General features: G+C 39.8%; 1 protein-coding gene across 1 annotated transcript in view; it reads left to right on the top strand.

Moving 5' to 3' along the window:
* Window positions 1-24,338, top strand: part of MFSD2B (MFSD2 lysolipid transporter B, sphingolipid) — a 45,971-nt gene that overhangs the window by 13,241 nt on the left and 8,392 nt on the right. The window contains 10 exon segments of the mRNA XM_075049035.1: window positions 114-237; window positions 2,275-2,353; window positions 6,401-6,570; window positions 11,328-11,418; window positions 11,513-11,634; window positions 13,964-14,047; window positions 15,718-15,798; window positions 19,950-20,059; window positions 21,303-21,446; window positions 23,383-23,559. Of these exon segments, the coding sequence (XP_074905136.1) occupies window positions 114-237; window positions 2,275-2,353; window positions 6,401-6,570; window positions 11,328-11,418; window positions 11,513-11,634; window positions 13,964-14,047; window positions 15,718-15,798; window positions 19,950-20,059; window positions 21,303-21,446; window positions 23,383-23,559 (1,182 nt within the window).

The raw sequence follows: 24,338 nt of genomic DNA, 5'->3' as shown, positions 1-24,338 counted from the left end.
GTAGTTAGAAAAACTGCACATAAATTGCATTATATTGATTATTAGCAGGAAAATTTAATGTGCTTTGTTATCATTATGTTCAGATTGTTGACATGTGTTAATCTTCTTTGCAGGATGCTGGCATGTACACCCTTCACAGTAGTGTCTTATTTTTTTATGTGGTACCTGCCTCCTTTTGTATCGGGAAGAGTTGCATGGTACCTGACTTTCTACTGCCTTTTCCAGGCACTGACCACAGTAAGTAAATTACAGGTCATGATGTTCTCAGCAGTAACTTGCTTGTTTTCTGTCTATGTTAATGCATTCAGATTTAGTACACTGAGATTTACCAAAACTTTACATTTGATTTAAACTTCTAGTGAGTTTAAGGGGTAGGTAAATGTTCTTTTATCAAATCCTTTGCTGGTTGATGGTTTCTGCCAATGCTTTCTCTGACAAATGACCTGCTAATTCAGACAGATTACCTCCAATCACTTCCATTGGCAGTGCCCTAGATACTCATCCGGTTCCTGTATAGATCCACAGAGACATTTTGATTCCCAATTCCAGTTAGACATCTAACTTCTTGTAACTTCTATTTTCAGGAGCAGATTAGGAGACCAAGTAGGTTTGTGGCTCTAGTTCTGGGTGTTTTGACTCAAGCTAGAAGGCAATGAAAAATCAGGGTACCAGAGCTGAAATAGTACTGATAGTAGTCATCATGATATTTTTGCCTGGATAGAAGAGTTTGAGCTCATGAATTTTTTAATACAGTACAGAACTTGCAATATATATGCAGAAGCCATCACTTCAGCAGATCGCAAAGAACTTCTCTGACACATTCCATACAGTGCATGTAGGGGTTGCATCACCCTGTTTTGCCTTGTAGCCAATATCAAAGTAAAACAAGGTATCTTCTGTGCAAAGCACTATCACACAGCAGAGTAGGACTGGAAGTAGGAGAGCTACATTGCAATTGGCAGAGTGTACCCTGGCTGGTTGAATTTCACTGGATCGTGTTGTGAAAAAGTGGTTCCCAGACATTTAAAATGTTTATATTTCTTGTTTGACGTTGGCTTTTCTCCTGTTTACAGATCTGTTGGACCTGGGAATTCTGTATTCCTGTGTTAAGATCGAATGTTTCCTTAGGTCCTTTGTTTCCTCTGTAGAAAAATGGTGCAGAAGACATTCATAATGGCTTAAAATAATTTTCTTCCCTCTCTCTTTTGAAGGAAAACCACAGGTTTTCCATGGCAGAGCTTTGAAAACGTATACACTTTCCATATTTGATGGAGGTGAACAGAAATGCGTTTTGTATGAATGGAGTAGGATGCAGATTACAAGACTTAGTTTGCCTGGCTACAGATCTCTGTGGTGGTGGAAATGCCACAGAGAACTTGATTGTTCAAGCAGGTTCACATCCCACTTCCACTTCACAATAGTCCAAGAGTTTGGCATGTATGGTGTTCCAGGATTTTAGAAGTTATTTTTATCGTAGCTCAGCGCTATGAGAACAGGGTCCCACTCACATCATGACCACCCAAAAGGTCAAGCCTTCAATGTTCAATAGTTATTCTCAATGAAGTACTACTGGAGATAAGGCCTCTCCTGCAGTAAAAGTGGGGCTCATTTACCCAGTATTGCAATAAATATTACCAGTGCATTGTTTCCACTAAGATTTTACAGAGAGGTATCAACTGCATGCTAGATAGAGTGCTGTAAAAACAAACAAGCAACACTCCTCATCTACTTTTTTGTCAGTGCATGGACATAGCAATCGGGTGTTTCTACCTATTCTTAACTCAAAGTAAGGAGTGTGTGGCAAAATGGTGCTGAAGATAAAGTAGTTTTCACAATTATCTCCTGGAATTACACAGTGAGACCAATATTTGGAATAATTTGGGGGATTTATATAGTCTCCTGGCTTGAATAAAGTGTTATGGTTTTGCTTTCCTGTTAGTTAGCTCAAGCTAGGAACGTGGTAGTCTCCTAGTGCAAAGAAAACTAGATGCTTTATAGCCTAGCTATGAAGGACATTTTCCCAAGGAAGCTGAAGGAGCCCAGCATGAAGGGAAAGCCTCTTGGCAAGTTATTATTTATTATTTGTATTATGAAAGATATTTTTTTTCCTTTTATATGCTTTACAAATCAGAAAGAAAAGACCGGTCATTGTGCTAAAAAATACAATGTTCTAAACAAGCTAATTCCAAGGTCGCATTAAACCATTTTCCTGGATATCACAGGAATACGGCATTTACCCTGACATTTCCTAAGTTATGTTCTTTCTTTGCATAGTTATTCCAAGTACCATATTCTGCCCTCACCATGTTTCTCAGCACAGACCAGAAGGAGAGAGATTCTGCCACAGCATACCGTGAGTGTGATCTGGTCTTTCTCGTGTGGATTAGGGCTGAGTTTTATTTAAAATCATTCTTTATCTATAGGAAGTTCCTAATGGTTTGTGTCCCTAAACTGGACTTTTATATTACATTTTTAATATTTAATGAAAAATATTTTGTCTTGTAAATGCTTCCATTTTTTTTCCTAGCTAAATAGGAGACGTTAATGTTTTATTTTCTCAAATTGTCTGATTAGCTATAAACTCTTTTTGGTTTATTGTTAGCCAGACAAAATAAAAATCACTCTTACCCAAGCCAGGGTAGGGAATAATGATTTCATTTAAAGGCGATTTGTAGGGGAAAAACCAAAGTGCTGATCTTCTCTAACATTCAGTTAAAGAAAGTGTGAAAGTAATTTTGAGTATTTTCTTTCTTTCTTTCTTTCTTTCTTTCTTTCTTTCTTTCTTTCTTTCTTTCTTTCTATCTTCTTTCTTTCTTTCTTTGTGTTTCATGTTATAAAAAACCTGGGTTTTTCTGAATAAATTCTAGAACTCAGAACCAAGACAGTTAACCTTACCAAAAAAAGTAGAGTAATTTTGTATGCATGTTCACACCAACTGAAATCTCTCTTTTTGTTTCATCTGTATTTATTTAATTCTAACATATACCAGGTAGTTTAAGGACAGATCTTGCTGTAATATAACTGGTGGTCTGACTGTATTAGTTAGAAGAATGAGGGCTTCTAGACCCTCTGGCTCTTCAACAGTCAAAACCAGACAGTTTTTGCTTTGAAGCAAATCGATCAGACCAAAAAAAGTGCAATGAAATTATTTTCACGATTTCCTGTACAGATCATAAATTGAATGTAAGAAGAGATTCTTCCCTTCTTGCTCTCTTCAGCTCTGTTCTCACACCTTCTTTACTATGTAGTTGCTGTCTCTCATGGCCACCAGCATTAAGCAAGGTAAAGAGAAAAGAGTCAAGTATCACATGAAAGACTTTTCTATGTCTTAACTTGTCCTTCAGTGTTGCTTTAGAATAGCTCGTAATTTTTTTGTTGCATCTGGTTTCTCTTCCTGGCAAGATCCCTTTTCTCTTCCATTAGTCCTTCTAACCATCAACATACTTGCTTGAGTATGTTGAAAACTAGACTACAGAGGCACAACAAAATGGCCAGAAGTGCTAAAAAAGTCATATCAGACATCGCAGATACAATATCCCCTGAGAAACCGAATCCCTTTCCAGCCATATGGAACAGTTGTAATTTGCATTATCATCAACTAGCTCAAGAGAAAGTCTGGGCTAGCAGTCATAGGACAGGACTAAACAGCAGGAGATTCCAGTTGTGTTATATTCTTTGGCACTGATTGTATTCTGAGTCATCTGGCCTAAATACTAACTAAATCCATGTACCTAGTGTTTTCTATTGTCTGGTTTTATGTCTTCAGAGGCTGTGATCCAAATAAATGTGCTTTCCTATCTGCTAGTCCCATGCAAGGCTTCATAGGCATGTGAAATTTGTGCTCATAAAAGCTGTTGAACTCCACGGCTGAGAGGTGTTATACATTTATAGTGTCCTTTTATTATTCGGAAAGGGTTTAACTTTCGAGTATACAGCTGTTCTCCTAAGCCAAGTTAGGGTGGTAGAATGAACCACAGTTTTGACTTTTCAAATGTTGGTATTTTTGTATATTTTGAAAAACATTTGTTTGGAGCCAAGTTTTTTTGTAATGGTTATGATCATGTAAGAATTCCCCCCTCCCCGCCCTTTTTTTAAACAAGTGTTTTACTTAAACACTTTTGCCTTTCTTTTGGATTTCATAGAGAATTCTTCTTGTTGATAGACTTTCTTGGATGCAGTCAGTTGCTCAGGCATTTCTTCAACTGCTTAAAGAAAAACAGCTGTGTAGTATGAAGTGTGCTTTTAAAAAAACGTTGGGATCAGAGGATCCATTACCCTCTACTGGAGACAAGCAGAACTGCTTATTATAAATTTTGTCCTGCTCCTTACTATGAGTGCAAGGTAGAAATACTGGATTCCAGAGTTGCTTTAACATAAATCCTACTTACGTTCTGGGCAAAACATAACCTACTTCAAGGTACGATCTGCTTTCTGAAAGATCAGTTTTCTTGGCTTAGGTGGAAAGTAATACATTATAAATTCTGAGCACACAAAAACTTTGAAATTTGCCTGTTTCTCAGCTCTTGCTACTTCTTAGAAAATAAGGTTTCATAATGGCTGTATTTTTGTTGCCTCTAATGATGCTTCTGAGTTTTATTCTACACAAGTGCTGGTAAAATGCAGACGTAGAGCCCTAGATAAAGGTTATAAATGTGTAGGTGGTGTTTTGAATGAAAGGTGTGACTCAGGTGCATTGCCTTTGCACTGAGTTGTCAACAGTTTGGAAGCTCTGCAAGGCCCAACTGAGACTAGTTTCTGTCCAAATACTTCAAATCAGGTTGAGGTTAGGAATTCTACCATCTGCCAGCATTTTTGTGTGTATGGACTGAACTGTAACATTGCTAGTAAGATTAGATGTGAAGTTTGGGGACGAAGCTTTTTTTCTTTTTTTTTTTTTTTACTTCCCATTGGTTTAAATTAATGTTATGCGAAGCCTCAAATTTTCCATCCAGAAGCATTCTCTGTTTGGGAACATACTAGCAATGGTTTAAATGATCCAAGTCTCCTAGGGAGCCTCTCTTCCCTTTTCCTTACTTGATCTTCCATAGCTATGTACAGCCCTCGTTACTGCACTGTCTGAACACCTCAAAGCGTGTGTGCATTGACCTCCCATTAGGTGGAGAAGTACTTTTATTCCTTTACAGGCATACTCAAAAAGGCATGTGTCCAAGGTCACCTGGGAGGACTATTATAGAGCAGGGGACTTGAATAAACCTGAACATAGGAGCTTTTGAAATACCTATCCGTTTCCAGGGAGAGTATGAAAACCACCAGGACACAACCTGCTCTGGAAGTGGCCCTTCAAAATCCCTCATGGTGCTTCTGAGAAAGAAGCATGGGATCCCTGGAGCCACTGAGAGAGAAAAAGTAGAACAAAGCCTGATGTTTAGGTCAATGAGAAGAGCACTCCCTCATAAACGGGGAATCTTTGTCCCTGTTCCTAATCTCTTCATGTATTCAACCCTATGTATCTTTATGCAAAATGCATAAATAGTCTCTGGAGCCAGGACAGGAATTCAGTTTATCTCCCTGACATGGGGATGCTGGGTGTGGCCATACTGCGTGGAAACAGGAGTGGTAGGCTTGAAATCCCTTGGGGTGAGAAAGGTCTAGAACCCAGATTACTCACCTGCGATGGAGCTGTAACAGCTAGCCACCTCGTTGACTGATTTTGAGTACATGAGGCATGAGCTGGATGCCCATGGTTAGATTTTTGGTTTCCCAAATGGAGACTTTGGTTGTTTTTTCAGATGATCCTTTGTTCTGATGGTACTTGGAGTATTAGTGATCTGAATCATTCTCTGAGGCTGAGGTAGCTAGTTCTGCCTGACTGTGGCCTTAGGCAGTTAAGAACAGCACCTGCTGTTTCCAAGAGCTTTGCAGTTGTATTATTTCCAATGTAAGCTTAAGTATCATTTTATTTTACAGTTGGAGAACCTAAAGGTCTGATCAGATAAGTGACTTGAAAAAAGTTTCACAAGTTACTGTCAAGATTGAGGTGAAAAGTCTGATGTTATGACTCCTAGTCCTGCCTTGGAAAAATGGCATTCAGCATTTAAACTGTAGTTCTGCTCTGGTCCTCGAGATGAAAGGTTTCTATGTTATCGCCTTGTGATTCTTAATCTCAGCTGCATCCATCATGCAGCTTGTATAAAAGAGGCTTTTCCATGGAGGCTTCTAAAAGCTGATCAGAAAATAGCTGACAAAACTTTCTTTCCTTGAAACAGTTCTATTACTGATCTTCCAGTTCTGCTGTTCTTGGTATTGCTTTTTCTGCTTGTTCCCTGTAAAAGAAAATGATTTGATGAGGTTTCTCTTCAGTGAGACAAATGAGCAAGCTTGCAGACAGTGGAGGAATTGAGTTCTCATCCTCAGTGCACATTTGTGCTCCCTTCTTTAGGAATGACCATGGAAGTGCTTGGGACCTTGATTGGAGCTGCACTTCAGGGGCAGATTGTGGCCAGTGCTCATTTCTCTCATCACTGCACTGTGAATCCCCCAGTAAACACAACCGACACCTGGCATGACACTCCCAGCTTTCCAGACCCCTCAGATCTCCTGTCACATCAAGTAAGTGTCTGTGGGAGCACACTAAAATCTCTTAGACAGAGGGGTGGGGGTGTTTCTGTAATACCATATCATATCATCCAGCCGGATGAGCATGAACATGACTTCCTTGAAATCAGTAAACGCTGACAACATAGCAAACAAGTCTTCCTGTCTGTTGTCTTTGCAACCATTTCTCAGCATGACAGCAGAATGCCACTGAGGAGCTTTGCTGAAGATGCCAAACTGTAAAGTAGCTAGGAGGTATATGGCCATCCTTTGTTTTCACTAGGGTCTGATTTACAGTTTAAAATAGAAGCTTAGTAAGAAAAGCTTACTTTACTGTGCCAGGAATACTGCATCCAGCTCTGGGTTCCCCAGCACAAGACAGACATGGACCTGTTAGAGCGGGTCCAGAGGAGGGCCATGAAAATGGTCAGAGGGCTGGAACACCTCTCCTATGAAGAATCGCTGGGAGTTGAGGTTGTTCAGCCTGGAGAAGAGAAGGTTCCAGGGAGACCTTATTGCAGCCTTTCAACATATAAAGGAGGCTTATAAGAAAGATGGAAGAAGACTTTACCAAGGCCTGTAGTAATAGGACAAGGTGTAATGGCTTTAAACTGGAAGAGGATAGATTTAGATTAGATGTAAGGAAGAAGTTCTTCATTGTCAGAGTGGTGAGGCACTGGAACAGGTTGCCCAGAGAGGCTGTGGCTGCCCCATCCCTGGCAGTGTCCAAGGCCAGGTTGGATGGGGCTTTGAGCAACCTGGTCTAGTGGAAGGTGTCCGTGCCCATGGCAGGAGGGTTGGAACTAGATGATCTTTAAAGGTCCCACACAAGCTAAATATTTCTATGATTCTATGAAAAATGGTGGCTATAGCAAGATCTTTAAGTTCAGCAACACTGCTCTTCAAATTAGTTATCACTAGGAATCACCTGTAAAGATTAATGGCTGTTATGTGAATGAAACTGCAAGTCCTGCTTGGAATCTCTATTCTTGTGAAGGTACAAATCACTGTTGAAAGTAAGTCGTTGGTAAGAGGCAATTAGTGGGAGCAGGGCTTAGTGGTTAACATGTGGAATGAACCTAGAGATCTATGCTTGTTTATTTAATTTTCCACAGCAGATTTTTCCTGTAATCCTGCACAAGTACTTTAATCTCTTCATGCTTCAGTTTGCTACTTTTTGAGAAACAGAGGAGGTTTTATATCTGGGAGGAAATCCTAAAACCTGATCCAAACACAATTTGATAGTCTTCCATTGTTTCCAGTGGTCTTGAAACAGGCCCTGAATCAAACAATTACCTTGTGTAGTGGTTTTTTCTCTGTCGCTCGTGAAATTAGCAGTTTGTGGGTTCCATTTTACCAATTGCTAGATTCAGGATCTCTTTTTATATTTTCATCTATTTCTCTGTCAGTGCATGTACTAACTGATACATAAAATTCCCCATGAAGAAGATTCCTTGACTGGAGTCTTATCTCAGGTGCTTGGTGTAAATCAGGGTATATGTATTCATGCTCTCCTTATTATACTTGAATAGCTCCTATTACCACTCTTCAGCAGCAGTAAAATCACAAGCTAAAGACATGTTTTTATGCATACTTTGAATTTGCATACCCTGGCATGAGCACTGGTAGTCCAGAAAGGGGCCTAACCCTTGCCTCCCCCAACCCCCAGACACTATTCTTTGCCTCTGTGCTAGCTGATCCTTGTTTTTTGGCACAGGTCATTGTAAGGCTTCTCAGAGAGCTGATCTGGGAAACTGCCTGGGGAGAGCTGGGCTGCTTCTGTAAGTGGCCATACCATTTTATAGCTGATTAAAGTGTTTTTGAAGCTGCTTGTTAGGTAACTTCTAGTGTATATTTTAACAAGACACAGAACATCATCCTGTTTTCCTTTTTAGCTTCTAGGACAATGTCTTGATGTAGAAAACTACTGTGCTTTTACAGCTCTGTGAATTGTCAAGAGGAGTAGTTTGAAAAGTTGTGGAGCTAGCTGAATTTCATTGCACAGCAGATTCCCTGTCTGAATCTGCTTTATGCCATAATCACCAACTTCTACTTTCAAATCTCTTAAATGGCTTTCAAGGAAAAAAAACCACCATGATGTTATTTCCTTTCTGTCTAACCACGTGTGCTTTCCTGTCCTTTTTGAGGTAGGAGAGAGATGGAGAAAGAAGCTTCACAATGAGTTGAAAGTCAAGTAGTTTTTTATTTTGAAAAATTAGCAAAGATACATAGCCTAAAGTAGCCAGGTAGAAGGTAATACCTTTCATTAAACTAGCTACTAACACTGGGAAACAATGGAAAAGCTTTTAGACACACAAACATTTTTCAGATCCAAAGAAGTTGCAGTGTGACTGGAAACTTGTCCTTTTTTTTTTTTTTTTTTTTTTTCCCAACTGTATGGGTTGATTTAAATAAAGAAATTACCTTCCTCATTTCACTTCCTTGTTTACAAACAGCCATGTGTTCATTTTTTGTGAGAATTTCCTCTTTATTTGGTTTGGTCTTTGTTTTTTTCCTTCTTCCACTGTTTTGTGTGTCACCTTTTCAGGTTTTGTAGATGAGTAGTATCCCACGGTTGAGAACAGCCTGGATTATGGTGTCCAACCATTTTCCATGGGTGAGGTTCTGTTCACTCCTTGTTCTTTCCTGCTCTTTCACCCAAAGAGCCCTCAGGCCTGGGCAGAGGCTATAGTCTGAATGAACTGCTCTGGCAACCCACCTCACTCCCTGCTACCCTGAAAACAGTGAGGACCAAAGAAAACAAAAAGTGAGGACCAAAATTTTTTGCCATTCACATAACCTGGCATCAATTTGGTTGGATTATAGGAGCATGCATGGCCACCAAACCACGTAGGGGAGCTGCTTGTATTGCATGACAGGGCACTTGCCTTTTATTCACACCATGCACAACAGAATATGCACCTAACTGCACAATCAGCAGATTTCAGATCTTGAATGTTGGTTCTGTGACTGTTGGACATTGAATTCTAAGTTGAGGCAGGTCTATGAACCTGAAGTACCTCCATGAGTCTAAAAAAAATTTTTTAGAAGAGACTGAATCTTGCCTTTTTTTAGTGCCATTCAGGAGTATTACCCTGACCCTTTTTGTCACAAGGACTAATTCTTAGCTGCTCAAGAGCACACCTACTTTAAAAGAAGACCTAATGAATGACTGATGATATTTTGCTCATTGTTAAAGAAAGTGGAAGAAACGGTTATTTCTAAGCTCTCCTGAAGTTGTTACTGTAAGCTTAGGAGCAGATTTTTGCTACTAGAAACCAAGCATGGATATTGATATAGTTTGTAGATGGGCTAACAAATTTTGTTTAGGGTCAGAGAATCTTATTTGGCCTACCATGAATAACCTTGATAGTTTAAGCTCAAATTACACTTAACGATAAACTGTGAAAGAAAGCATTTAAGTCAAGTGCTTCAAGCAAATTAATAAATAAATAGACACGAAATACAAAATTCATAACAGAGTTCTGTTACTATGCTTTTTTTTTTCAGCCCCTTCTCTCCTGGCTAGGCTGCTTTTGAGGCTGAAATTACCTCATTTAAGTGGCTTCAGGTATCTACAGTACTGCAGTCTGTAGTCTGTGCAAGCCATAACTGATAGCATAAAAGTACCCTGTGACTTAATTTATAGCTCTGATATAAAAAAAACCAAAACTTTATCCCAAATAAAGAATAGTCCTGCATTCCTTTATTTCACCATGTCCCCTTCTAAAATGCAAATATCTTAACAAAAGCTGTTGTCTTGAACAGTGTCTATACTTACACGGTTCATCTGACTACCTTTGCATCTATACTAAGTGACTTTATATTTGGTAATATATTCTTGTAATTGCATGCTTATTTACTAGCTGCTTCCTAGATTTATAATCATTTCATTTGCAACATATAACTGATAATTTGGAATTCAATTTTCCTATCAAATAATCATTGTGTCATAAAGCTCTATAACCAGCACTTTTTTAATCTTTGATAACACAGTATAAAATAAATTATTACAGAATACTAAAGCAAAATTATTTTTTAAAGCTTTATTCCAGAGTCAGTGTAATCAGAGTTAGATATAATAAATGTGATCTGATGATGTGGGAGGTATCCTTGGGGGCTTTGTTTCCCTAGCTAATTGGAAGCAAAGATTTCTGAATTTGCTTGAATATTTCACTAAGTAACTGGGAAAACAAGCATGCAAGCTACCATATTCTCAAAACATTGGCATGAAAGTGTGATTTCTAAAATTCATTAGAGCCTAAAGGAAGTTTTCATTATCATTATGTATAAATGCAGTAATTATGTTTACATCAGTACTGAGGCCTTTCCCACCCAGCATGAAGATACAGATTGCAGTCTGTGTAGCTAGACCAACTGGATTTACTAAAAATTTTAATTGCTCTATGGATGCTGCATGTTTTTGATAGATGACTGTGTATATCTATAGCTAGTCTGAACGTAAACAGTTTTTTAAAACATTCAGGTTGCCAACACAGTAGCCCTTTTGTTTGCAGCTTCTTTTTTTTCTTTTTTTTTTTTTTCCCCAAGAAATAAATACTTATGTGCCCTGGATTTATCTTAAAGTAGGTGTTGTTTATATATGAACTGCAGAAGTGAACATTTTTCAGAGAGGTAAAAGACAGATAGTTGGCTGTATGTAGACGGGCATTTCTTTATTTGCAGATGACTCACCAGAAAGAGACTGAAATTTTCATAATGACTTGTCATTCCTCCAGTCACAATTTCAAATGTCTTTTTTCTTTTCAAAGGCAAAAGTTTATATGATTGCAGCAGGGGTCATAGGAGGTGTGTATCTTCTTGGAATTGTCATTCTTTTTCTTGGAGTAAAGGAAAAAGATGGTAAGATATATTTAAATATGCCTAGATTTAATAATAATTATTTCACATTTATCTATGGAAAAGATTCTTATTTTATTTATTATGCTCCTCTTAGATCCTTATGCCTTAAATTCAGACAGAGCAATTCCTTTTTGTAAGGGGCTTGGACTCACCATGAAGCATGGTCCATATGTGAAGCTTACAGCTTCATTTCTTCTCATCTCGACAGCAGTTCAGGTAACTTCCAGACTCTCTAAGTCCGTGTGTTGGCCTCATTCCAGTCCCAGCATGGGATAGTCTGCGGCAGCTAAAATGCAAATAACCTTTGGCTGGTGACTGGAGGTGGTGATCTAGGGGGTGGTGCCTTCCCATACAAATCAGTAGGGAACCGGAGTCCTTTTTTCGTGCCTGGGGTCCTGTGCGGTTGGAGATGGTTCTTTCAAACGAGAAGCAAAACCAAAGTCCTGACCATTTATAGATGGCTTTTTTTTTTTTTTTCTTCCATAAAAGGTGAGGAACTAGTCCTAGTGACCCAGATTGGGTCATTATATGTTATCCATCTACAGTCTCCTGTGGTTTCAGTTGCTTAGAGAATGCTTTTTCTCTTCTCTCTGTTCTTCTCTATAGTGTGTGCCGCTTTAAACCATTGCCCCTTTCCTTTGTATAGGTGGCTGTTCTCAGATAGTGGCTGAACTGGTTCTTATGGAGTCTTTTGTGATGGAAGGCATTAGGTCAGAGTAAGAAGATGTTCAGAGGCAGGAGGTCTTACCTCTCTCAGAGCTAGATAGACCTAATTTTCAAATGAGGACCTGCAGTTGAATGTGGTGCTCTCAAAAAGATGCAATACATCCTCCCGTCGAGAGAAGCTGTAGAAAAACTTAAAGCCACTCAGTAAGAAACCCTTACTCCCCATAGTCCATCAGTCTTTTTAAAGCTTGATTTTTGAGCTATTGTCAACTCGGGAAATGTGCTATTTTAACATGAACCTGTACATATCAGTTGAAGTTGGCTTTATTTTGAAAAACAAATAATATTCACATTTTTGTCAACAGACTCTTAGTCACATGAGCCATTGATCAAGTAAATATCAGGACAGAGGGCAAGAACAGGGCATGTAAGAGAGCAGTACTGTGTTCACCAGCAGTCCTGGTGAATTACTAAGTTCCTTGGGAGGGCTGCTTAAAAGTCTGTTTGCCAAAGAATCGCTGAAGTTTCCTGTTGGCCTGGATTTGGGCACAGTTAGTAGGCTGTCCTTTACACCATCTGTCAGTCCTTGCTGGAATAGCAGAAGCATTTCTGCTTATATCTGGGAGCTGCAGGCACTGTGAACAACAGTAGAGACAGGGAGAAGATGAAAGGTGAAAGGTCCCTTATGGTCCGGACCCTTCCAGCATCCATTCAGTCAATAAGGATGCAGCGCACATCTGATTGCTGCAGCCAACTACTTGCTGACAACACCCAGGAGGAAAAGAACTTCTGTCAGTCCACATCTCTTTATTTTTCTATTTGTACAAAATGAAGGGAAGGTGTGAGGGGAGGCAGAAGCTGGAAGCTGTATTGCTCCAGTTCAGCCAGCGTGAGCAACCCTTGCTATTGTTCCACTGACTTCGTGGAATTTAGTGAGTGCATTACTGGTGAGCAAAGGAACAGACAGGTGAAGATGCATTGGCCATAATCCCAGAGCGTGATATTCTACATCTAAAATGAAGGCAGGTGAACTGGGACACAAACTAGGGAAGGTTTTGGTGGCAATGGAGAAAGGATATATCTTTTATCCTAATTTGTATACAGATGATTTGGCACTTAGAATCTACAAGCACACAAAGGAGCAAGAGTTGATCATACTGCTGTGGCATGAGTATTAAATCCTCCTCTGTTGTTCCACTTCTGCAAAATTGCTGGATCTGGGCCTGAACCATATTCTGGTATTCAGAACCCCCCTGAATTCTGCAAACGCATGGTGGCAGTGGCTTCATCTGTCATTATAACACAGTGCAGCTAGATCCTCCCATCCAATGAGTACTCAGACTTATGGAGATGTCTGACCCAAAGCTACACTCCATAGCCAAGGTTGTATACAAAACCAGCAGTTAGCTGCTTTACTACAGGAAGTTGGCGTGAGTGTAATTGCAGCTGAAGAGTAACTTGTTTTGGAGTCAGAGCTTCTGGTGAAAGATTTATGGCATTGCTATGGAAAAGGAAGGGCAATTTCTTGCAGTAGTCTGCAGCTGTGACAACAACACAAGGCAATTGCAACATCGGGAATAAAGCCTTTAAACAGAATTCTCTCATAAGACAGTTCCTGTTTTGGTCATTTTTATGCTGTATTAGGTGCATGGTTTAGCTCTTGCTTGCCCCAATATTATTGGCATGTTACTCCAGGGATAGCAGGAAAGTTATTGCTTCTTTAAATTGTTGCAAACGAGGGAAGAATGAGACTCCCAAATTCTACATTTAACAAATCAGTCACCAACTGTGTTTGGCTAGTATGGAGTGTGAAATCATTTTTGTCTTTTTTAATTTTCCTTTGTTTTTTGGTGGTCACCAAATGTCTTTAATTCAACAGCTGGAGCAGAGCAACTTTGTCCTTTTCTGCACTCATGCTGCTGATCTTCGCAATCACTTCCAGTATTTGGTGGTGACTATCTTGGTGAGTTGCACTTCTCTCCCATATTTTTATTTGATAGCTGGTTCTCACTGTTTTTTGGCACAAAATAACGGAAGACAAGAAGAGTTTTGTGTCTAGACAAAGCTGTTAGGAAGCTACACCATCTTTTCCACTGCCTGTTTGAAATAAAGCTGGTGTTCCCTACTGTAATTATAAAAAAATTAATGTTTTGGAGCTTTTAATTAATTCCTTGTTGCTTTTACCTGTAAGTCACTTTCTGCTCCTATAAAGGACAAAAGCTGCTGCCAGAAATGAGGCCTGGAATTTTAGCTCCTTTTTCCTTTTCCCCAGTCTGATATGCTGAAAATTAAACAACTTTAATTTGTGTACTCATACACATGAGCCTTCTGGGCTGGGCAGCTTGCAATGATAAATATTTTAAATATCCAGAGATATGAAGATTCCTCTCTAAAGCAATTGGCAATGTGATAAAAAGATCCTTTTACAGAATCTTTTTCTTGACATGCAGAGGTAGAATTCTGCTTGCTTAGGTGGTACTTATAACTCAGTTACACACTGCTCCTGTATTGCATGATTTACTTCGTGATTACAAGTAATATTAATTGAAAACTGCCATTTTCATCCTTCTGACCAAAGTCCTTTTAACACAAGTAGAACATTTAATGCTGCATAATTACTGGGATGTGCATGTACTGCAATTTGAAATATTTTGTAGAGAATTTGTCTACCATATAGAACTGCAGCAGTCATTTTCAGGGAAGCTGTTACATGATTTCTGACCCATTTGGCACAGAGACTTTGTGGAGCCATCTGAGGGGAACTTCATTTCTACTTCTTGGTCCCAGCACCCCACCCTTTCACCCTTTCTTCCCCTTTTTGATTCTTCCTTTCCCACATTAATAAGACAGATCTTTCCCAATTATTAAAACCGAAATGTTGGAGAGCAAGGGATGACTGCTGGGTATCTCAAGGCTCTGCAAGCAATGGACACCAAGAAAAGAGGCAAGAGGCAGTAAAGTCAGTAAAGAGTAGAATGTAACTCTAACAATGAGATGACATTTGAATTTAGGTCAATCATAAGACTGTCACTAGTAGCAATACTTGGGTGCATTGGTACTATGTTGCCTGTGGTTGTTCCTGTTACCAGGTGAGTATTACAGTATATGAAATGGTAATGTTGACTGTAAGTGACTATTTCTCTTACAGGTTGTTCCTAAGAATAAACATGTAATATGGGATATGTACTCTAAGTATATCTTAAGATAAGTGTATCTTTTGCTTCAGCTTTCTTTCTGTACGATGGGGTAGAGCTTAATTCACTTATTTTTTAGGTTTAGATAATGAGGCAAAAGGCATTTGCAAAGTATGACTATTTGCAGCATCTTTGAACTTTAATGACCGTATCATGTATAGCTTTAACTGCTGTGGCTTACATTAGGAAAGGGAATTTTTAAGACACTGCCTTCTGATATTTGACTGTGGAAAACTCTCTCATGGATAGCTTTTGTTTATAATACATAATAGTGAATTAAAAAAAATAATCACTCAAAGGATGAGGAGAAACAGGAATCTGCAAGTTCACGTTCCTTTCAGACTGTAATGTACTAGACAAAAAGATGTCTGTGAACTCTACAGCTGAAGAAGAGAGTGGCAGTAAGCACAGTACAGATATGGGTTTTTGTCAATTGTAGGTATCAGCAGCTGTGAGCATTCCCTTCTGGCAGAAGTTTCTGCAGCGATTTGGCAAGAAGTGTGCAGCATGTGGGATTTCGGTAAGCAAATCCTTTGAGAAAAAAATCTGCTTGTGCTCACTTCATTTGACAACTGGAGCCACTTCAGGAGCTCTTTCAAGTGCTTATAACCTCAAGCTACGTGAAATTTGCTAAGTTTTAGGGTTTGTTTTAAATAGTTATACCAAATTTCAGACACATTCCAAGTTTCCAAGAGAAACTTTTAAGAAATGGATTGATGCTGAAGGGATGTCCAAGTTTATTTAAGAATCTGCACAAGCTCTGCATTTCACTGCTCTCAGAAGTGAACTCCAATGAGATTTTATAAATTCAGATCTCTGTTGCTTCAGGTTGACAAGTTATCTGTTGTACAAGGCTTGCTTTGTCTTTGTATATGGTGCTGAGTTGACTGCGTCTGTAATTCAGTCACAGAGGAGGAAACAGAAGTCTGTTACTCATTCTTCTCTAGAAACGTAAAAAGGCAGGACTGCCCACATCCCTCTGAATGGAGATGGATGGTTATTAGTAAAGTAAAGAAATAGGTGATCTACCTGAGAAAAGAAGCCTAGTTTAACTTTGACACATCTCTGCAAAGCCAGCTCAGCAAGCTTGCCCTCATCTCTGATGGATTATTTTAAGTCCTTCACTTAGTGCAGGCAGCAGCAATTTTCTGTCATCATCCTCAGTGAGTCATTGTATAGGCCTATTCCTCCCCATTTTTCCCCTGTTTACCTTCAATTACTTATGAAAGAGGAAAGAAAAATTGTCTGCCTTGTGCACAACAAAGCATGAGGACTTGGAAAATCTAGCCTGAAGCTATATGTCAAAATCTGAACAAAGTTTAGGTCTGGTGACAATTGTTGAATATAATTGAACAGTAATTTTTGGAATTCAAATCTGCGTGTTGGAATGACTTCCAAAGAATCAGAAGTAACTTTAAAACCCAAGTTCCAAATATGCTGAATGGTTATGTGTTTTGAAGTAGGCATCTGGAATCCAAGTCCCATCCTCATTTCTTTTTACCACTTCAGCAAAGAGAATTGCCAAAAGCAGTATTGGACCATTGACTGGACCAGGGAATGCAGATTTCCTCCTTAGGAAATCTCCTCCTCTGTCTACTTGGCTACGAAAAATGCTTTCTTCAACCAACTTGGCTCTATAAATTTAGTTTAACATGACTGGAAAGCCTGTCAGCACCTCTGTAAACATGGTTTAACTTAATTTTACAGTTGAGTTGCTTGACTGTGTTATGGTCTAAGTGGGGACTGGGCTGAAAAAAGCCATCTCTTTATTTCACCTTGTAGACATTTCTCAAGGGACTCAGTGTGTGCTCAGTGATGGATTTTGTGTCTGGCAATGCATCACAGGGGCTACCTATACTACCAGTTTGTGTGATCTGTACAACTAATCTGTTCTCTCTCACTGTGAAATAAAATCACATCATTTAAGGCTCCTGTGTTTGTCACTGGGGAATGTTCTTCTGGAAGGGAAGGAGACAGGGGAGAAAACAAGGTTTTTTTCTCCAAAACCTTACTCAGATTTCAGGGTGAAGGTGTAATTTGAAATTCAGTTTCCTGAAAAAAATTTCACACTGCTCCAGACTAATTTTTCCTGTTAAAGTGGTCCTATGTCAAAGAGACCCCTGAAGGAGTATAGAAGGCAAGGTAGGTAGATAAGCAACAAGAATCTTGGCTTCCTGCCACTGATATTGCTCCCCTTTTACTCATTCCTCCACAAGAGATGGCCAACAGTCTAAGTACTGACTAATTATCTAAACTTTCTGGAAGTTTAAAGCCTAGACTTTCTGGAGGTATACGGTCATGCCCAAGCAGGATCCTTGATAGCATTCTTCCTGTGATCAGGCTGGCGCACAGGCTAGGTAGGAATTATTCTCCTCTGTTTATTTGTGTCTGCTTCCACGTGCTATGTTCATTTAGATTGTCTGCTCTGCCCTCATGGGGAAAACGTTGAACTTAGAATCAGTAAGTCTCTCAGCTGCTGACCGGAGGTGAAGCTTGTCATGAGAAATTTTAAGAAGTGTGGCAGCTTGTTGGTTTATGGTTTTGGCAAGTTGTCTGAAACTAGAATATTGCTCGCTCTCACAACTCTAGTTTCTATCCTAGCTAATAATAGCTTTTGGCAGCGGGTTTTGGAGGATTTAGTAAAAAATAAAAACAAATCCAAAAATGCCTCCAATCTTTTCACCTCCCCACACATACACAATTGTTTATTTGCCATCTGTCAGCACTGCGCAGCATGGAGGCATGCCCTTGGGTGAATCCTGGGTGTGCAGTCCCTTTTCCACCCTCCCATCCCCATTTCCACTCACATCCTAGCTGCACCTTTTCCTAATTTGCCCTTTATAATGTGCTGCTTCACAGGCCAGTACCACCTTCAGCATCCCAGCAGGGTCGCCTTCGATAGTGCTGTCCGGGAATGGATGAAAGACACGTGATAACTGGAGGATATTGTTTATGACTCGGAGTGCAGCAGGCCCTGTGACTAGGGAGCAGGGTGCCAATAACGGAGTATTTGCTTTAAAGTTGGAAAGAAGGAGATGCATTAGCTGTTTATTACAGCAGGAACACTGTGTTTGGCCCTGTGATTGCACTACTGTTGCATGTGTGAGACTTTAAGGCATTGTAGCCTCAGTCCTGCGGGTCATGCTTCTCTTTCAGTAGAAAATTACGGTTACAATGATTATTATTATCGATCTAGAATTTTGTTTAAGTGCTTTGGTTTCTGAGTGGGTGCCCCGTGTGGAGCATAAGGCAGTCATAAAATTGCTTATAGGCAACATAAAATCTTGTATTGCTGGAGTGCTCTCTTGTGGTGAAATAACGATTTTGCCACAGCATTGGGCTAATGCAAGGATTATCTGTCTGTGCTGGGAAGTTGCAGTCAGGAAAGGTTATTTTCTGCCTCCTTAGGTTAGGAGCAAGTGCTTTAGATGGGAAATGCATTTAAAACATAAACATAATGGATTAGACTCCAGGACTCCCAGAATCACTTATCATACAGAACTGTAAATAGCAGTGCTTAGGGGAATCACTCTCTGTGAAAGCTCTTCTCATACCCTCAGCTCCCAAGCTGCAAATATAGAGGATTGAAACACTTAATGTTAAACTAATCCCCCATCATTAAAAAGCCCTGTAGATAAGCCCCTGGTTCTGGATTCTACATGTGCTGTGCCCATGGTTCACAGGCGTGGGAGATGGAGCATGTGATGTGTACAGGGCAGCTGGGCTGTATGCATTCAATCAGCATTTAAAATAGTGGATTTTCAATCCTGTAAGCCCATTGCCTCAAGCAGAAGTTGAGGAAATCAGGTGGTTTTAAGTACTGCCAGAAGACAAATCCTGAGCATCCCAAATTAGTTTGGTTTTGAGAGTAGCCTTAGTGACTTGTGCAGTGTCATGAGCCTATCTGGTTGCGTGGAATGGGAGCAAACCACGTTGCCTTCCTGGTTTTAGTTATTGCAGAGTACCTAGATTACTTTAAAGTGGTCATTGGACATGGAGGTGTAAGCAAACTCTTCTTTATTCAAGACTCAAGATGATCTGTGAAATAGGATATTTACAGTTTAAAATGACTGTTGAACCCCCGCCCCTCCCCTTGAAATGCAGTGTGATGATGTTTCAATGTTTTGTCTCAGTGAATTAAATAGTTCCACTGGCCTAGGATAGAAACTGGTGGTTGGTCATCACTATTACTAAACTGGCAGAAAAATCTTAGCACAAGCTGATTAGCAATCTCCCAAGAAATATCTGAGCACAGTTTGGGAACTAGCCCACTTAAGGGCTCTTCACAAAAAGTATTTATATGGCCACATTTCTTTTGGAGACTGTGAATGTTTAGGAGTATGAATGTGGCCAGGGTCTGCCAGCTGGCCTCGTGACTGATAAGTAGGGTCTTGGGACTGTTCAATTTACTAGTGCAGTTATAGCCCTAATACTGCTAACAGAGAAGGCACTAACATTGCTTGTCCTATTTTTCTCTGATTCTTCTGAATAGGTAAATAGAGACTGGCTCAGGGCTCTTTGGAAATGTCATTTCACAAAAATACTGAAGTATTAGGTGTTGCTGTGCATGAACTGTTTTGTAGCACAATCTTATATTTTGAAGGGAACTGTCTATATACCATTGAGCAGTGCGTAATGTAAGTTAAATGTACTGTTTTTCTTCATCTTCAGTGGATGATTCCTTTTGCAGTCATGCTAGTGACCATTCCAAACCTGATCCTGGCTTACTTAGTGGCGTTCGTCTCTGGTCTGAGCATTGCAGCATCTCTTCTGTTGCCATGGTAGGAGAATTTTACATCTGAGTTGGGGAAGGGGTATATGTCTGCATGTACGTACTACTGCATGGAATTTGCCTCTGAAAGGCCAGAGTCACTTCTTCCAAGAATCTTTTTCTGCTTTTATAATAGAGGCTATTCGCAATGACGTGACTTTGGTTGCCCTGTTATTAACAGATTACATCTACTGTAACTGTAGCTGGTCTTTGTACATAAGAGTATGTAGATGAATCAATAATCTAAGTAGCTATACAACTTGCGATAACAGTAAATCAGTTGCCTAGGTTTGGTTTCTAACAGAACTACAGGAATGATGAAGTTAGATAAATCAATTAATGCTGAGCAATTAAGAACGTAGCAGAGGAAACATAAGCTAAGCTATATATTCCTGATTGAGCAGCCCTCTGTTATAGATTAAATAACACAAAAATATGATTAAAAGAAACTGAGAATTCAAGGTCCTTTTCTCTTGAGGACTGAAAACATGTGGGTAAAAAAAACTACTCAAGGGTGAGCAGGGTGGGACATTTTCTTTCCGAAGGGAGTAATTATTATTCAGTCAAACTGACCAGAAAGCAAGACCACTGCTGAGAGCTGTTTTGCATTACTCATTTGTACAATGCCCTGAAAACTCCAAGAGATCATGGAAACATAGTTTGAAATAAGCTGTCAGACTACATAAGCTTTTCTGCACAGAGGGTGAGAAGCCCTTTTTCTAGCAGTAAATCATGACATATATTGGAAATAAAATGTCAATTCACAGTTGATATTTGAGCAGCTTCCATTCTGATTCCCCATTACCAAATTCAGTCTCTTTGAAATAGAGAGAAAATAGGCCTCATTGGTTTCTGAAAATTTTGTTAGGTTGTCAAAAGAGTTATTTCAGAGTGAAACTATTCAGAGATTCAGAGCCCCTTGAAATCTTAAGAAACATGTTTTTTGTTGTTCTTTTTTTAGTAACACAACTTCTGATTGGAATGACAGTCAGTCTAAAGAATTCTGTCACCTCCCAGCAGGTGTTTGATAGTTTTTTCAGCTGGTTTTCTACTTCATAATATGTGGCCATGTGTTTCTTACATGGATTTTTGCCCTCCTGTCCAGCAGTAGAACTTTTTGAACTGGATTCTTTCATGTGCATGACTACCTCAATAAGATCTTAAGAAGGGAGGAGGGGTATACTCTTTCAGAAAGTTTGGACTTTGAGAAGAGATTTTGGCTTGAGGCTTTCTTGTATGTTGCTCATCTCTAGGTCAATGCTGCCTGATGTTGTTGATAACTTTCGCCTGCAGAATCCTCATGGAAAAGGACATGAAACCATTTTCTATTCTTCTTATGTTTTCTTTACCAAGATGTCAGCAGGAATTGGCTTAGGAATTTCTGCAGCAGGCCTGGAGTAAGTAACACTGTGTTTCCATTTAGTGGATCTACTCTGAAAGCATTCTGCCTTTACCCTGGAGAGTTAATTGCCTTTTTGCCCTGAGCCTGAAAGTGACAGCAGCTCCAGATGTCTAACCACTAAAGACAGGATTGTTATCATCTAAGCCAGACCACTGAGCATTAAGTTGCCTGCCCTAACATGTTTCAGTTCAGAAGGACCTGACTTCCCTTTAGATTTTCCTTTTTCCAAATTGCTCATGTAAATTTTAGTGGCTTATATGAATAAAGAACTAAACGTGAAAGCTCAGCAGATGAAGGTCCCCCCCAAGTGATACAGCTGCTTTGTGCATTCCCTGGTCCATCTGGGTTGGACTCTGTATATGAGCTTGTAAGTCTTTACATGGATTGGAGGGCTTTCAGGGGTGCCTAGTGGCCTGTTCAGCATAAAAGGATCACCGATTCCTGCATGGTTTTAGGGAACTGGACACTGATCGGAGTCAGGAACAGAGTCTTTCTCACAGCTCTGCCCGTCACCTAGACCATGTCAGTTTGGAAGACGCTTTGTGTTCTCCTTCTACTTTTGCCTTGTCCGTTCTGACTGAACAGTCAGCTTGAGAAAGTGGTCAGCCATCGCCTGCCCTTCTTTTGTGCATGACCTAGCAGAAAGGGCCTTTGCCTGCAGCTGCTAGGTTTCAGTATACATACAGCACACAAACACACAATAAACGCTTAGAAGGGAACTTGTCTGAAATACTATCTAGCCCTTGGCTTCAAGTTAGGTTTTGGTAACCAGAATGTTTTGCTTCAGGGCCTTCAGCCGAAACTGCTAAATAACAGGCAGTTCTTGGCTGAACATTTCAAGCTTAGGAATTTTAGATGCTTACTGCTAACACCCTGTCATGGTCTAAACCCAGCTGGCAACTAAGCACCACTCTGCCGCTCATGCACTCCCCCCCAGTGGGATGGGGAAGAGAATCAGAAGGGTAAAAGTGAGAAAACTTGTGGGTTGAGATAGTTTAATAGGTAAAGCGAAAACTGTGCATGCAAGCAAAGCAAAACAGGAATTCATTCACTACTTCCTATCGGCGGGCAGGTGTTCAGCCATCTCCAGGAAAGCAGGGCTCCATCATGCGTAATGGTTATTGTATTATCAACACTGTTTTCAGCACAAATCCAAAACATAGTCCCATACTAGCTACTATGAAGAAAATTTACTCTATCCCAGCCAAAAGCAGCACACACCCTCAAACAAATCACTGTTCACCAATCAGCCCCTTTTCAATTGCATTCCAGTTAGCTCCCAGCAATTTGCCAAGGCAGATGTTTGTGGGAGAACACAGAAGACAGTGGTGCTAAATGATCTTAAGCTTTGATAGGTGTATGTTCAGAGGAAAATAAAATCATTCCACAAATTGGGAATGGAAATTTGAGTATATCAGCAGTTGTGGGACTGCATGAAAGACCTGAATCAATGAGCTGTAAGTGTGTACCTAACTCTAAGCACTTGAGTAAATTTGTCTATCTTGAGAAGAGTGCTTAAGTGTGTGTTTAAATTAAAGTTAATTATTGCTGTTGAAATTGGTCAGATTACTTGCACACTCTTAAAGCAGAGCCTAAATACTTGGCTGAATATTAATAGGAAACACATAACAGATCAATTTCGTTACATGGGATTCCATGCTTCTCTTAGTAGTTAAATGTTACATAATAATAATGAGAAAATGCAGAGGTAATGCAGTTATCTGTAAATCGAGCACAAAGATGAGATTTGAAAAACAAGATTTGAAACATGTAATGAGGGGAATGAAAAAGTGAGGTGTAGGGGGAAAAAAAGAGAGAAGAGTCTTAAAGAGTTTTGGGGGAAAGGAGTGACCCAGGAAGGGGGCCTTCAGATGAACAACTGCCTTTTAGCTTTGGACATACAACCACCACTGTTATTTCCATTTGTTTAGGTTTACTGGATACAAGCCAGGGATGTGCAGACAATCCAACGATGTGATCCTCACACTGAAAATCCTCATTGGAGTGGTCCCTGCTGTCCTCATCCTTGTAGGTTTATTTATACTTATTTTCTACCCAATCACTGAAGAAAGTCGGAAGGAAACAAAGCTTGCACTTGAAGTGTTAAGGTAGGTTTGAACTGGCAGCAAACAGCAGTAACATCACCACAGCAGCTCTTAGTCATACTGGACAAAAATTATTAGCTACCAACATACACCTCTATATTCCTTACAACAAAACAAAACAACACTCTATTAGCTGAATTATTAACTGAATGGTACCATTACATGCTCCAGTATCTTATTTTTGTAGTGTAGTACTACCTGCTTAGAGGACCATTTATCAGATATATTGGCTGCTATATTTTACTTTTTCTCTGGGGTGGTGCACAAAGCAGTATTGCAGGGCAGTGTTTCAAGCCAGAAATGAAGAATATTCTACATAGATTAAATTTCTGGAGAAAATGTCAATAGTTACAATTTACTTGTATATGGAAGAAAATGGGATTCTTGACTGCATTCTTGGTGGTTATGGCATATGAAAAACATCCAAACCATTCAGAGGCGTAGGCAGGAGATCGTGGGAGAAAGAGAAAGGAGAGCTTTGACCTTTTTTACCCTATCACTCTTCCTTCTTCCCCTTTCCTCCCTCTCCAAAGAAAATCTTGCCTAGCTCAAAATTATCCACCTCTGTCAAATGAAGCCTTGGTGTACTGAGGACAAATGTAAGAACAGTCTATCCTAGCAGATTGATGGATTAAATATCAACATATATTGTTACTCCATCTTGTTTTTATTATCCCAAGTTAATGGAGTTGGAAACTGATTTCCCTGTCAAGGGATCGATTCCAGGCCCTAAGCGTGGGTATCTGGGACCACTTCATTGCCCTAAGGTATCTAAGATACCT

This window comes from Buteo buteo, chromosome 17 (genome assembly GCF_964188355.1).
Source record: "Buteo buteo chromosome 17, bButBut1.hap1.1, whole genome shotgun sequence".
Taxonomy (NCBI): Eukaryota; Metazoa; Chordata; class Aves; order Accipitriformes; family Accipitridae; genus Buteo; species Buteo buteo.
The sequence above is the reverse complement of the archived record's forward strand: the minus strand, read 5'-3'. Positions and strand labels throughout refer to the sequence as shown.